Genomic DNA, 15,170 nt, shown 5'->3' with positions numbered 1-15,170 from the left:
CAGTTTATACTGATTTGGTTTGCCTGGAATCTCATTAGGTAACCACTTTAAATATCTATCATAATAAACAGCATGGTGAATAAGTAGTTTTCTAATAGACCTTGCTCATACCTCCTCACAACCTTTTATACCTACAAAAATCTCTCTGCTGCCATTGCTTCATAAGTGTAAACACATTATTTTATGTTTAAAATGTCTGATCTCATCCAAATTTTATAACTATACTTAAGAGACTTTCATTTCAATGCTAAAATAAAAGATTGTCCTCACTACTGATCATTTCATGTGATAAATTAACAAACATCAAACATGAAGTATCATTCCTTCTCACTTCCCATACTCCATGTAAAAATAATTATCTGAAAAAAATTGCGGAATATTTAAGAAGATCGCTGACTATTAAATGCTATCAACAAACACTAAGAAGACCTATTTGTCTTAGAAAATTTGTTATACAGGTTTATGAACGAAGTTTTCAATTAATTTCATCCTAATTTAATCTGTTTTGTTAGAAAATACATAGCATCCTTCAACTAGTTGAGCAACTACATAGGTAGAACAAGAGCAAGCATTCTATAAATATAACATCTAGTTCTATTGCTAGAGCTGTAGAGAGACACAAGAGTGAAATTAAATTTAATGTTTATGAGTTCAACATGTGATAGGTAAAAGTTCACTTGATTTTAACTGCAAAAAGGATGTTTTTTAGTAAGTAAGAAAAGGCAAAGAAGCTAAGCAGGGACTAAGACAGAGAGAAAAAGAACTGATAAGCAAACAACCTAACTCATTACAACTGGAAGAAGGGACATTAGATAATGTAAGAAGAAAAAAAGCATCAGAAACTGAAATGAAAAGAAACACATGGGCTGAGAAGACAGCATAATGCAAATGCAAAAGACTTTCCTGCTTGAAGTGCTGACGTCCCAGGTTCAATCTCCTGCACCACCATAAGTCCAGAATTTTCTCTCTGTGACTCTATCTCATTAAAGATGAGAAGCAAATGGAGTTAAATCCTACTATTATTATTATGTTGCTTTCGGTGATGTCTCTCTCCAGATTTGTTAATACTTGATTTCTATATTTGGATCCTCCTTTTTGATTGATATATTGATTTATAAAATTACAAAATAACAGGTATAACTCCACACCGTTCCCATCACCAGAGTTCTGAATCCCCTGTCCCTCTATTATAAGCTACAGCATTTCTCTTAAAGTTGTGGATATGGGTTAAATATGATTTCTATAACATCTGTATATATTTGTATATATTTGCCCCTCCCCCCATGGTCCCATCTTCTCTTCCTTTCCAAGCCACACATATACCTATTACTATATCCAAACATCCCTCCCTTTTCCCTCTTCTCTCTCTGGGTCCTGACTGAGTTCAGAGCCCTCTGCTCATCTTCCTCCAGTCAATTCTCCCCCATTGGGAGTATGGATCAAAATTATTTGGGGGGTGCAGAAGGTGGGATTTCTGGCTTCTGTAATTGCTTCTCCACTGGACGTGGGCATTGGCAGATTGGTTCATACCCCCAGCCTGTTTCTATCTTACTCTAGTGGGGTAGGGCACTGGAGTGTTATCTTCCTTTCTTAGTATACAAATTCAAAGTTTGTTAAGTCATTGTAATGGATTGATTCCTTAATCACTACATAATCTCTATATGTCTCTATCTAATCTCCCCATGATTAGGTGTCTGCAGGATACTCTTGCCCCAACCTAGGTTCTTTCCCTTCATTATGCAACAGGACCTCGGAATCCCTCTATCCTAGCCTTTTGTAACTAACTTCTTTTTTTTCCCTTTTGTTGCCTTTGTTGTTGTGGTTATTATTATTGTTGTTGGATAGGATAGAGAGAAATGTAGAGAGAAGGGGAAGACAGAGAGAGGCAGAGAGAAAGATAGACACACCTGCAGACCTGCTTCACTGCCTATGAAGCTACCCCCTCCCTGTAGGTGGGGAGCCAGGGGCTCAAACCGGGATCTTTATGCAGGTCTTTGCACTTTGTGCCATGTGTGCTTAACTTGTTGCGCTACTGCCCGACCCCTGTAACTAACTTCTCTTAATAACAAATCACTGTTATTACATTTGCTATATAAACTTGTTTAATTTCACCTTTACATCTCTTCTTTTTTCAAAGATTTATTTATTTTTTTTTTACTTATTATTTTTACTATGTGTACTTAACCCAGTGAGCCACCACCACCAGGGCCCTCCTTACTCCTTTTTTTAGAATGGCTATAAATTTGTTGTATGACTAATGAAGGAACACCTATGAGGCTCTCAAAAATACATCGTTTGCCACTTATCCAAGACATCACAGTTAGTGAGGTAATTGACCCTACAGCCATATGGGATGAGGTACTGTTTCAGCACTGGATCTTCAAACATGCCCCACTTCTAGGAGATGGGGATCTCCTAGTGGCCAGGGAGCTTGAACTTGGCCCAGCACAAGACCTCAATAACATGCTCCTTGCTCTGCAGTTCAGTGCAAATGGACAGGATGACCTGACCAAACTGGGCCCTGAACACTGTGTACAGAGATGTTCCACAGGCACCACACATACCTGTCTGGAAGCTAAGATTGGAGACAGCAGGTGCTCAGGCATGAAATGAATATTCTATGGAAAGTTCTCTTAGACAAGTTAGAGAACCATTCCAACACATGTGGTGCCATGCATGAAACCGGGAAACTCGGACAGATAAACTCAGTGTTCTTCCAATTGAACATTTTCCCCTAACGCCACATCTCCTCTTAATTGGATCTCCTTAGTCAACCAAATACGTAAAGTTTCAGTGCTATCTAATACCATCAACCATTTTTCTTACATGAGAATTTTTTATTTTTCTTTCTACTCTACTACATTTCCACATAGGGAAGGAAAGTTTGATATTTTTTGAAAAATCAAAATTCGCTCTGGTTTTTGACAGCTAGAAACAATTTTTTTGAATAAATCAATCAGTTTATTCATCTACTAATCAATGATATTATACTTTAGCAAGAGTTACAATGAATATTTAACCAAAGTTGGAGGAAGAAAACTATATGCATTAAAAATCAATTAAGTGCCAAGTCCTCTATTAAATTTTTATAGATGTTGTCATTTCATTATTTTCTGGATCTGTCCTTCTCTTGGTTATAACTGAAATCATGTCAAATTTTCTATAAATGATTAAAGTGCAAAGACATATGTGATATAAGTGTTATATAATTTATATACATATATAAACAGTCACTATAAACTTTTTTATAAAAAAAAACCTCTAAAATGCAAGAAGCAAAATATCTTGCAACTCTAACAACCTCATTTATATTTCACATATGCTATAGACACAGCTCAGAGATTCAGATGTGTTGCCTATGAATATGTATAAAGCATAATTAGCTTTGAAAATGCTGCCTCATCACCTGTCCTGATATTGTTGTCATGCTTCAATACCTTACTAAGCAATGTTGGAAGGGGATCTATACAAATTTCAGTGAGTTGAAACAGTTCTACTCATCCATTACAAGTTAGTATTTCCATCCTGTACAAAAACCTAATCTTTTTAAGCCAGAATTGTTGGCATATTGTTTATAATTGACAGTTGTATGCCATCAACTTTTAATATTTTGGTGTGCTTCTTTAAACAGTTAAGAACCACCTTATTTTTCCATAACTCTTAAATCCAAACCCTTCCTTTCCACTGCCCATCTGAGATTAGTTTTATTTTCTCTGATCTGTACTTTCTGAAGATTCTTCTTCCATAGTTTCTCACACAGTTTCTCACTTCATTTTTCTGACCTGTTTTTGACCACTTTTCTGTTCTGACTTAACTATTCTACCCAGTAATTATCATTGACCACTCCCTGTTTTTGCCTAGTTTTCTCTGACATTCAAATCTTCAAAAAAAGCAATGCTTCCTACCTAATAGCATCACTTCTCTACAGTGTACTATTTTTTTTTCTTTTTTGTCAAAGTGCTGCTCAACTCTAATTTATTGTGGTGTGGGGAATTGAAACTGGGACTTTGGAGCCTCAGGCATGAGTCTTTTTGCATAACCATTATGCTATTTGCCCCTGCCCTATAAAGACTCTAATTCTATATAGTTGAAATACTTGCTTTCCATTAACACATGAGTGCACTGTCTTCTTGCCTTTTCTTACACTGTTGCTACTATTCTTTTATCACAAGTCATAATGCATCTTTACTAATAAACACAGAGAAAAAAATACATGATGACTTTGCCAACAACCCAATATATCTCTTGTACATACATTCAAATATATGACCTACTCTTATATCTGACGAAGCTGTCTTGACTAAGGATTCAGGAAGAAACCATTGATTATCAAAAAGCAAGGAAGGTACCAGAAAGAAAACAATAAGGTGAACATATGTTTGCAGTAGGTCAGTCTATTAGCTAATTAACTTCAGACATATAAGTCATGCTGTTGGATGAAGGTAAAAGATAACAATGGAAGATCAGTAAGTTGATAATCATCCCATCAGAGAAATTATCAATTATCTAAATTAGGAATTAAAAAAGGGGTTTCGGGTTAAACACAAGTGGCGCAAAGCACAAGAATAGGTTCAGTTCGAGCACCCGGCTCCCCACCTACAGGGAAGTTGCTTCACAGGCGGTGAAGCAGGTCTGCAGGTGTCTGTCTCTCTCTCCCCCTCTCTGTCTTCCCCTCCTCTCTCCATTTCTCTCTGTCCTATCCAACAACAACGACATCAGTAACAATTAAGAATAACTACAACAACAACAACAACAAAAACAACAACAAGGGCAACAAAAGGGAATAAATAAATATAAAATATAATTATGAAAAATTACACTTGAAATTTAATTTGGGTTATCTCTTAGTAAAAGTGTATTATGCCACAATTGCTGCAGAGCAAATGCTATCTAAATTTATATAACCAGACTTTCAAGATAAATGATACTTCTCCCCTATCAATCTGTTATCCTTGTGTCATCATCTTAAATCCAGGCTTCAGCTGCTGCATATTTGCTGGGTGATGATTATAGCTCCGATTGTCATTGAAATTTTTTTATGCCATGGAACAGCGAGTTAGACTTGAAATGCAGTGTTCTTTCTCAGTTCAACATACAGAGGACAGAGAATGTTACCACACTTTCCTCATAGCTCAGTGTTCTATGAATGGAATGTATTTAGAGGTAAAATTGGTGGATGTGTTTAGTTCTTGATTTCTTTGTTCATTTTACATCCAGATTTCATGCTTCAAATCATTTTTAATTTCTGTATCATCATGCTGTCTTGGGATTTCCTTGTCTTTGGAATTTCTATGCCCCACTTTCTATCTTCCCTATAAATGTGGTCCCAGTGAATTCTGTACTAACTCTTCTTTCCTTCCATCATTTCCGTTATCATTATGTGCTCAGACTTTGTAATTCTAAGTCAGGAAAAGACCCAGAACCCACACTGCCTTCTATATGTTACATGCATGACATTATCTTTCTCATGCCTACAGGCAACACACCCTGATGGTTCATTAAAGGAAGTTGCCAAAAGCTCTCTTCAGAAAAGTTTTGGGATTCTTAATGAAGCCAAAAAATTAGCAAATGATGTGAAAGGTGAGTATGATCTCTAGATATTAATCTCAACTATTGATCATTGTAATTGGTAGGCTTTTATCACATTGCTTTTTTAGAAGTATAAATTGCTTCAAATTTATTTTAAGGTTATCATTAGTATTTGAATGACATAACAAGTGAATGATCTCACCAGATTTACAATAGGTGGTTTTCCTATCCCACTTTCCATTGTATGACACTTCATACTTTTTACATCTAGTTTCCTGTGACTATTTTGCTAGAAAGGTTTTTTTTCCTTTAAATAGAAGCAGCTTATCTATGCCTAATATAACTTTCAAATTAAACTGTGATAAGTTTTTAAGTCACCAAGTCCCACTTTGTTTGACTTCAGAAGCCATAATCGACAAGAATAAGTCAGACAGATACAGCGTGATTGTTCTTGTGAAACTGAATTTTGCTAGTGGGTTACAGTTGCTGTTCATGTTTTTATTCTAAATTCAAACATCAAAGTGCATAATGTATTTTCCCTGACATACAATGGACTATGAATTAAAGTATATCTTTTAATATAATTTCTCACTATATTAAAGCATGTATAATATTTATGCCTATTATTTTACTAAAATATTTTCTGTTTCCCATTTAAATTGCATCATTTTCTCTCTTTGCCATTTCCTGAAGCGCATTCACCTCCCAAACCTTTCTGAAATATTCATGGTCCCTCCAAAACTTGCGATTCCAACCTGTCATGTCTTATAGTTTACATCTTCCTCTTATTGTGCTTCACTACCTTTCCTTCCTTTTTTAATTTTTAATTTAATTTTATTTATTATTGGATATATATAGAGAGAAAAAGTGAGAGGGGAGGGGAAGGTGGAGAGGGAGAGAAACAGAGAGACATCTACAGCCCTGCTTCACCACTTGTGAAGATTTCCCCCTGCAGGTGGGGACCAGGGGCTTGAACTTGGGTCCTTGTGCACTGTAATGTGTGTGCTTAACCAGGTATGCCACCACCTGGCCCCACCTTTCCTTCTTTTTATATCCAGCTGCCTTCTATCAAAACTTTAAGCTTCATCTCAGAGTTTCTCTTCTTCAGTAAACCAAATTTCATGGCTTTTACATGCCTTTTCTCTGTGTATTCCTTCCTCATAAGCTTTTTAAACCCCTACAATATGAAATCTTACTAGGGATATGTATATACAGTGTGGTTTTAAATTTTTAAATTTAAAGTTGTACTGTGTAATTTCACAGTGATTAGCTGAAATTGGGAAATAAGTCTTATGAAAAATGGAGTGGTATTGATTTTTTTACTAACTTTGGTAAGTGAAGTTGCATGATAATCTGTGTTGTCATGTTTTACATTACTAGTCCTTGATCTCCTATAGAAGTTGATATAGAGGCTCTGTGGTGCAATGGATAGTATGTATATTGAACTACTAGAAGCTGACATATATTTCATTATAGATGGCACTTTGACAGTAGAATTATTTAGACCATGCATCACAAATGGAATAAAACTCCCCGATAATTCTGTGCAGTTGGTTGCTCTTATCCTAAACAAAAGAATGACAACAACAAAAATCAACATTTATTCCTCTATTGAACAAACTAAGTTGATCTCATCACTTTGTTGTTAATCTTTGTTATCCAGAGTTAGGGTGACGGTGAAGTGAGTCATGCAAGTACAGGGTTAGAACTTCTTTTTACTTAAAATTCTAAGGGTTTGTTCATGACTGGCATCTTTTATTGTTTAAATATTGTGTTGTTTTTTTCCCTTGACTACTGATTATGTTGACCCTTTAAGTTGTTTCATCAATTGTTTCATCCAATTTTCAGCCTTGCCCTTGCCTCTCTTTATCCATGTAGACTATATCATAGAAGTGAAGAAAGAATTGCATTTCTGGGTATTTTCTTCAAAAGGAAAAGTAATTTAAGAATAGATATGGTAGAAATTGCTAGGAGACAGAAGTATTCATTAATTTAAATGTCTTTTTTTGTACTTCAGGTAGTACATTATTTAAAGTAATGAAAGCCCACATACTACGCACACAGTCATTCCTCCAGAAAACCAAGCCAAGGCTCTGGTGGAGATGGGAATGTTTTCTTGCTACATTATGACATTCCCTTGATTTGTGGCCAATTACACAAGTTATAAAATGACTGTTAATCAAGGAAATGCCATAAATTACCACCAGGAACTGCTGAAATAGGCCCTACAGAGTAAAACTCTTGACAGCAGCTATTAAAACAAAGATTTAGTCATTCTCTTCTCTGGTGCCTGGAGTTAGAAGGAATAAAAATGGTGAGGCTGGTATACCCTCCATATTTCTCATTTGTTACTTGGTTCAATTCAGCACTACCCAGTTAGTTTATGAGCTCTCGTCATGTTTGACGTAGTGCTGATCTTTACCATTTCTATATTGTCCTTGCTTTGAGGGTGTTTGAACTTGCCCAGAGCAATTTGTTTTATTTTAACTTTCAAATAAACATTTGTTAAAATTGGTCTTGTGTGCATTTTACAATTTGAAGCCAGTCTGCATTGCACTGATTGAATGTCTAACATCTTGTTGATAGATATGAGGCTTGGTATAAATTGTGATCAAAAGAGAAGGTGAATTAATATCACCACATGAAAAATACTATTTTACAGATGAACATGAATTTTTTGTCCATAAAGTACTAGTTGAGTTTCATGTCGAAGTAGTACAGGTATAGATAAAGCAGAGAATGTTGTATTAGAAGTTTGAAAATACTAAAAATTTGCAATTATAAACCTTATTATGATATAGAATAAATTTTCTATGTTATTTAATTTTTAATGCATTCATAAATTTAGTCCTGCCCCATATAAGTGAAAGTACTCAGGAACTTTGGAACACAATCACATATCTATAAAATGAATGACAATATATAAAATAAAAATATGTTCCCAAGCCCAGGAATAATAAATCAGTACACTGCATGATATGGTACTCTCACAGAAAGTACCACAATATTCCAAGCATTGACTTTTACCAAATAAATCAATGTTTTCCTTACATTCTGTGATTTCCCAAGTATCTAGTCTTTAAGTCCTTAAAAAAAAATACCAGAAAAGTTCTGTGATTGTGAATGTAGTATTACACTTTCAGTTTCTAACATGTTAAGATTGTTTTGTTATTTTAGATTTTTAAAATGTGCAGCTCTATTAAACAGAAGTATGGTGCAATTTTATTTAAAGCATTATTTTATTACTAAAGACACCTCTTATTTGAATTCACTTATTACCAAGTGATATAGAAATTGTGTTTTCATGGGCAGGTATGTGGAGGACAAACAAATCCTTTTCCACTGACAAAAAGAAATTTGAGAGTGAAGTAAATGAGTGAAGTAAATCCTGGACCCCCTGACCTATCACATGCTGGTGGTGGGGGTGGGGGTGAGGTAATCTTTTTCCATGAGAATTATTGATTTCTCATGTTATGTGAAATAAGCCAAAAAGAGAAAGACAAATGCCAGCTGATCTCACTCATAGGTGAAACTTAGGAAACATGGATGGAAAGAGAAATCACAAAGCGAAACTTGGAGTGAGTGAGGAGTAGTGCTAAAGGAAAAGATTATGGGGCAAAATAAAGGAGATAGAGAGTGAAAAGGACATTGTGGTCCTAATGTATGATGGTGGAGAAGGCTCTTGGGGTCCCAGTATTCTGCAGACACCAATCACAGGGAGATGAGAACTTGTACTCATGTTAACAACTGTACTGTAAACCATTAACCACCAAACAATGATAAAAATATAAATGATTTCTGAGGGGCAGGAGAGCACGTGCAGTAGCTCACTCAGTAAAGCACACTTAAATATATGTATAGGAAGCCTTTTTTTTTCCCTGCAGACCTGCTTCACCACTTGTGAAAAGTCCTCACCTGCAGGTGGGGGCCAGGGGCTCAAGCCTTGATCCTTGAGCTTAGCACTATGTGAGCTTAACTGGAGGCGTCACCACCTGGCATGAGAACCTGGATTTTAACCCCTGTCCACCAGAGAAAACATCATTCACAGAGGAAACTTCATAAATGGTCTCTCTCTTCTCTCTCTTCTCTCTCTCTCTCTCTTCTCTCTCTCTCTCTTTCTCTCTCTCTCTTTCTCTCTCCCCCTTCCTCCTCTTCCTCCACCTCCTCCTCCTCCTCTCTGTTTCTCACCCTTAGATAAAATTTTTTTAAAATCATTCTAGTGAAAATGGTAGCATCAGTCAGGTCTGAAGCCCCAGCAAAAAGGTTGAGAAAAAAAGAAGAAAAAAGGAAAGGGAGAAAGAAAGGAAGGAAGGAAGGGAATCACTAGTTTCTTCTACAATTTAAATTCCCTTTGAGGTATGAACAGAGAAAATAAAAAATAAATAAATAAAGCAAAGTAGTCTTGGTTTAAAAAAAAAGAAGGTGACCAAAAAAAAAAAAAGAGTGAAACATACAAATGCAGAAATGTATCTAAATTCAGTTTGTTTTAGAATAACTTGCTGGTGAAAATGGTACAAATCTGCAGGTTCACAAGCAGATTTTAGTGTGTATTCTAGAGGAACTAGATGTGGATTTGCATGTCAGTTTTGTTTCTCATTCTGTTGACCTAAGCATACTCCTTTTGCTCCCAATAGTTTAAATTTTTAGAGAAAGAATCAGCCACCAGAAAATTGCTTTGCCGCTCCTCACTTGATATTTCTACTGTAACTGACTATTGAGAGGAAAAGCATATTTAGTTGAGATTAAGAGTTACCATGGGAACCTAGTGGTGGCACCTAATTGAGTGCACATGTGACATTGAGCAAGGTCCTGGGTTTGAGCCCCTGGTCCCCACCTGCAGGAGGGAAGCTTTGTTAGTGGTGAAGCAATGTTGCAGGTGTCTGTCTCTCCCTCTTTATCACCCCCTTCCCTCTAGATTTCTGCTGTCTCTATCCAATGAACAAAATAAAGATAATAAAAAAAATTGAAAAAAGAGTTATTGTGGGAGGTGGGTGGGGGAGGGGGGAGGTAGTGCACTCAGTTGAGCACATACGTAACCAGGTTTGAGCCCCCGTTCCCTACCTGCAGAACAGACATTTACTGTACAGTGAAACAGGTCTGCAGATGTCTACTTCTCTCCCTCTCTAATTTCCTCTCCCCCTCTCAATTTATTTCTGTCATATCAAATAAAAAAGGGGGGAAAAAGGGGGAATGGCCCCTGGGAGAGGTAGGTTAGTAGTGCTGGAGCCCCAGTGATAATCCTGGTGGCAATATTAAGTAAACAAACAAAATAAGAGTGATTGAGAGTCTACCAACCAGTGTGCCAATATTGAACAAAATATAATTTGACGCTTCGAGGTGAAAAAACGATTTTTCAGTAAAATGCCTCCCTAGAAACACAAGTTCAAGACACAAGAGGTTTATGCACAGGTTTCTCTCTTGTGCACACCCAGGCAAAAGTGACCATCGGAGATAGGACATGTCTGAAACATAGAACAGCTCCTGAGGAAAGAGGACACTAAGGGGTAAAACAAAAAAAATAGGACTAGAAGTATAAAAGATGTGTAATCACTCAGCTAGGCAATGGGCAAGAGACCAGGAACAGGAATTCAGTTGTAGGTGGTGCTCAGTCTTCTCACTTGTGCAGTTGTTCTTCCTTCTGCCCAGGTCCCAGGTCTTGCTTAAGATCATTCACTGATGTTGGCTGTAGGTTTGCTATATATAGACTCTACTATCTTGAGGAATTTCCCATCTATTCCCATTTTTTGTAGGGTTTTGAGCATGAATGGGTGTTGGATTTTGTCAAAGGCTTTCTCTGCATCTATTGAGATAATCATGTGGTTTTTGGCTTTGCTTTTATTGATGTGGTGAGTGACACTGATTGACTTAACATATGTTGAACCAGATAAGTAACTGTGAATTACTTTGTTACCACTTCCCACAGAAAATGCAGTTTTTCTCATATATCATTTGGCTTGTTTTTCATATCAGTCATATAAAAGGTTATTGTCATTTTACACAATTAAAGAGGGCTAGAAATAGCATTTGAACCCACACATTCCAACTAAATCCTATAATTATGTTATCGTGCCCACTATTTTTTCTAATGACTAAGATTCTGTCCAAGGTGATATTATTAGTAGACATTACCTTATAATGTGTGCTAACAGAATAGAAAAAGGAAAAAGGCAACGTTGAATGAATTGGGTTGGATTCTCTTTTAATGATCCTTCGTTCTGTCTCTTCAGCCATATAATTCAAACTCAGCTACATGCATACTTTCTTCCATTTTGTTTGCATGTACACTTTGCTTCACAAGTTTTTCACTGAAAATTAGTCTCGGTGTGATTTATTTTCCCCAAGTATTCCTATTATTTTATAGTTTTTCCTCTGTAAGATCTTCCTTTCTTCTCGTTTTAAACATTAATTTATTTATTAGATGGAGACAAAGAGAAATTGATAGGGAAGGGGAGACAGAGAGGGCAAGAGACAGAGTGAGAGTACCGTTTCACCATCCATGAAGTGTTCACCCTGCAGGTGGGAACCAGAGACATGAACCAGAGTCCCCTCACATTGCAACCTGTGCACTCTACCAGATGCACCACAACCCAGCCTCATTTCTTTTCTTCTCATTACACAATGTTACCTACCTAATTCTTTTAAAAATTATTATTAAAGATTTATTTATTAATGTAAGGGGGGGCAAGAGAGAACTAGAGCATTACACTGGTATATGTGATGCTAGTTAATAGAACCTCAGGGGCCTCACCTGGGAGTTCAGTACCTTAACCACAGTTGCCACCTCCTGGACCTCTCTTTTTAGAAAAAAAGAACTTGTATTTATTTATTTTTTAATAATCCATGTATTTATTTATCTTTATCAGTAGTTCTGTATTGATTTACAAAATTATAAGATAATAGGGATTCAATTCCACACCATTCCCACCACCAGAGTTCTGTCCTCAACTGCAGTAGTTCTCCCAAGGTTACAGATAAAGACTAAGTACACAACTATCTATCTATTTCTGTCTGCCTATCTATCTATCTATCTATCTATCTATCTATCTATTTTCCCATTTCTACTGCAGTCCTGCCTTCACTTTCTTTTTGAAGTCATGCCTACCCCTATTACTACTTCCTAGTTTCCTTCCCTTTTTCATCTCCTTATCTCTGATAAAAGAAACAGTGCCTGGCTTCCTCTGGTGTTTTCCAGGTTTGCTTCCCTTTTAGTGGTGGTATAAAAACAAGGTTGTCCTGATGACAAACACTTCAGGTCCTGGTGGAATGGTGATACAGAACCCTCTTTTTTCCTTCCATCATTTATCCTTCTGGGAGTATAGACCAAATTTCTTTTTGGGGTGCAGAAGATAGGATTTCTGGCTTCTGTAATCGCTGCTTTGCTGGGCATGGACGTTGGCAGTTCGATCCATACACCCAGCCTGATTCTGTCTTTCTCTAGCAGCTTAGAGTTCTGGAAAGATGAAGCAGTGAAACTTCCCCTAGTGTAGTAGGGACCAGATATAATTCTTTTTAGATAAATATGAGCTAATTAAAATAATTACTTTCTTTAACTAACTTGATATTCAAATATCCTGGAATTATATGTCCAACTATAAGCTTAAATGATAAAAAATATTTCTGTTTTGTTTTCTGTTCACAGAAAATGATGATCGCTTGAATGGCTTGACAGCCAGATTAGAAAATGCTGATGCTCAAAATGAGAATCTTCTGAAAACTTTGAATGATACATTGGGGAAGCTAGCCACCATTCCAAATGGTAAGCATTTAGGACGCTAGACAGTGTCAGTTAATCTGCAAACGTGCATTAACTTCTGAGCTGCCAACACACCTCACTTGGGAATCTGATTACTTTACTCTGTGAGTCAGACATAAGCCTAGTCTCTACTGCACTGGGAGAAGCTGCAGTGTTATAATGCCTCTCCCAATTTCTCTCTCTGTCTCTGCCCCCATGGTGACAAAATCAATAATGACCTAGTATTTCTGACACTGTACTTGTAGTGTTACTGGTCTACAAGATACTCATTTTCTGCTTATGAATACTTCTTATATAGAATGAAGGACTAGACCACACTCTACATTGTTTATAATTTACTGTCTTAACTAAATTGATAGCAGTATGTTACAAAATGGAAAAGATGACCATCTTGTTGTTATACTACTCTTCCCTATTGTGGTGCTGGGAATCTTACATTAGAGAGAATAAGATCATACAGACACTTCTCTCTCCTTTAAAAAAAACATTAGTGATTTACTATTGATTTACACAATTATAAGATAATGTGTATAATACTTCACTATTCCTACCATCAGACAGACACTGTCCTCTAAAATGTTGATGTGCTCTTACAAAATTTAATTTTTTATTTAAATTTTTAATTTTTTTTATTAAAAGGAAACATTGACAAAGCCATAGGATAAGAGGGGTACAACTTTGCACAATTCTCACCACCAGACCTCCGTATTGCATCCCCTTCCCTGATAGCTTTCCTATTCTTTAATAAACCTTCTGGGAGTATGGACGCAAGATCATTGTGGGATGCAGAAGGTTGAAAGTCTGGCTTCTATAATTGCTTCCCCACTGAACATGGGCATTGACAGGTCAATACAAAGTCTTATTTTTTAGAAAAGTACCTGTGGTAGAAAGTGAGAGCCTTCAATATAATTTTCAGTATCAGTACACCTTTCTTAGCTAAGTTCTTTAAAAGTTTCAGCTTTGAGCAACACTAATAGTTGAACCATGTCTGTAATATCTTTCCACTGAAAGTACTCTTCATTAAGTTATATTGTTTTTATGTTTTAATAATATAGTCATTGTTGCTAACATCTATTATTTATTCAATGTTCTTTATTTTCAGTTGCCATCAGGATTATTGCTGGGGTGTGTTACTTTTTAAAATAAACCATTATTCCCAGTAGCCATTTTCCCCTTTCTTTTATTTTACTTGATAGGAAAGAAAGAAATTGAGGGGGGAGCAGGAGAGAGAGAGAGAGAGAGAGAGGGAGGGAGAGAGAGAGAGATAAAGGAAGAGAAGGAGAAGGAGAAGGAGGAGAAGAAAAAGGATAACAAGAAGAAGGAAGAGGAGGAGAAGGAGAGGAGAAGAAGAGGAAGAGGAAGAAGAAAAAGAAGAAGAAGGAAGAAGGAGAAGAAGGAAAAGAAGAAGAAGAAGAAGAGGAAGAAGAAGAAGAAGAAGAAGGAAGAAGGAGAAGAGGGAAAAGAAGAAGAAGAAGAAGAAGAGGAAGAAGAAGAAGAAGGAGAAGGAGAAGAAGAAGAGACACCTGCAGCTCTGTTTCACTGCTTGTGAAACTTCTCCCCTGTAGGTAGGGCCCAGGGGCTAGAAGCCAAGTTCTTGAGCATAGCAACATGTGCACTTAACCAGGTGCACCACTGCCCAGTCCCTATTCAATATTGTTATGGAAACTTATACAATTCTCATACTAAGCCTATAATGTGTACATCATTATCCCCATTTTCTGAAGCACAGGTTACTAAAGATCATCTTAAATATGTCATATTTGATGTTTGAGTCACATAGTTGATCTTCAGAGTTTGTGGGTAATGTATGCATATTAGTAGGCATCTACATTTTTTTCCCCAGAGCTGCTCCCCTCTGCTTTATGGTGATGCTAGAGATTGAACCTGA

At 36.6% G+C, this 15,170-nt stretch overlaps 1 protein-coding gene across 1 annotated transcript in view; it reads left to right on the top strand.

Moving 5' to 3' along the window:
* LAMA2 (laminin subunit alpha 2) overlaps positions 1-15,170 on the top strand; it is a 711,163-nt gene that overhangs the window by 588,844 nt on the left and 107,149 nt on the right. Inside the window, exons 41-42 of the mRNA XM_060190486.1 lie at positions 5,478-5,580; positions 13,169-13,285. Coding sequence (XP_060046469.1) covers positions 5,478-5,580; positions 13,169-13,285 — 220 coding nt within the window. The remainder of the gene's footprint in view (positions 1-5,477; positions 5,581-13,168; positions 13,286-15,170) is intronic.

The sequence above is a fragment of the Erinaceus europaeus genome, chromosome 4 (genome assembly GCF_950295315.1).
Source record: "Erinaceus europaeus chromosome 4, mEriEur2.1, whole genome shotgun sequence".
Taxonomy (NCBI): Eukaryota; Metazoa; Chordata; class Mammalia; order Eulipotyphla; family Erinaceidae; genus Erinaceus; species Erinaceus europaeus.
The sequence above is the reverse complement of the archived record's forward strand: the minus strand, read 5'-3'. Positions and strand labels throughout refer to the sequence as shown.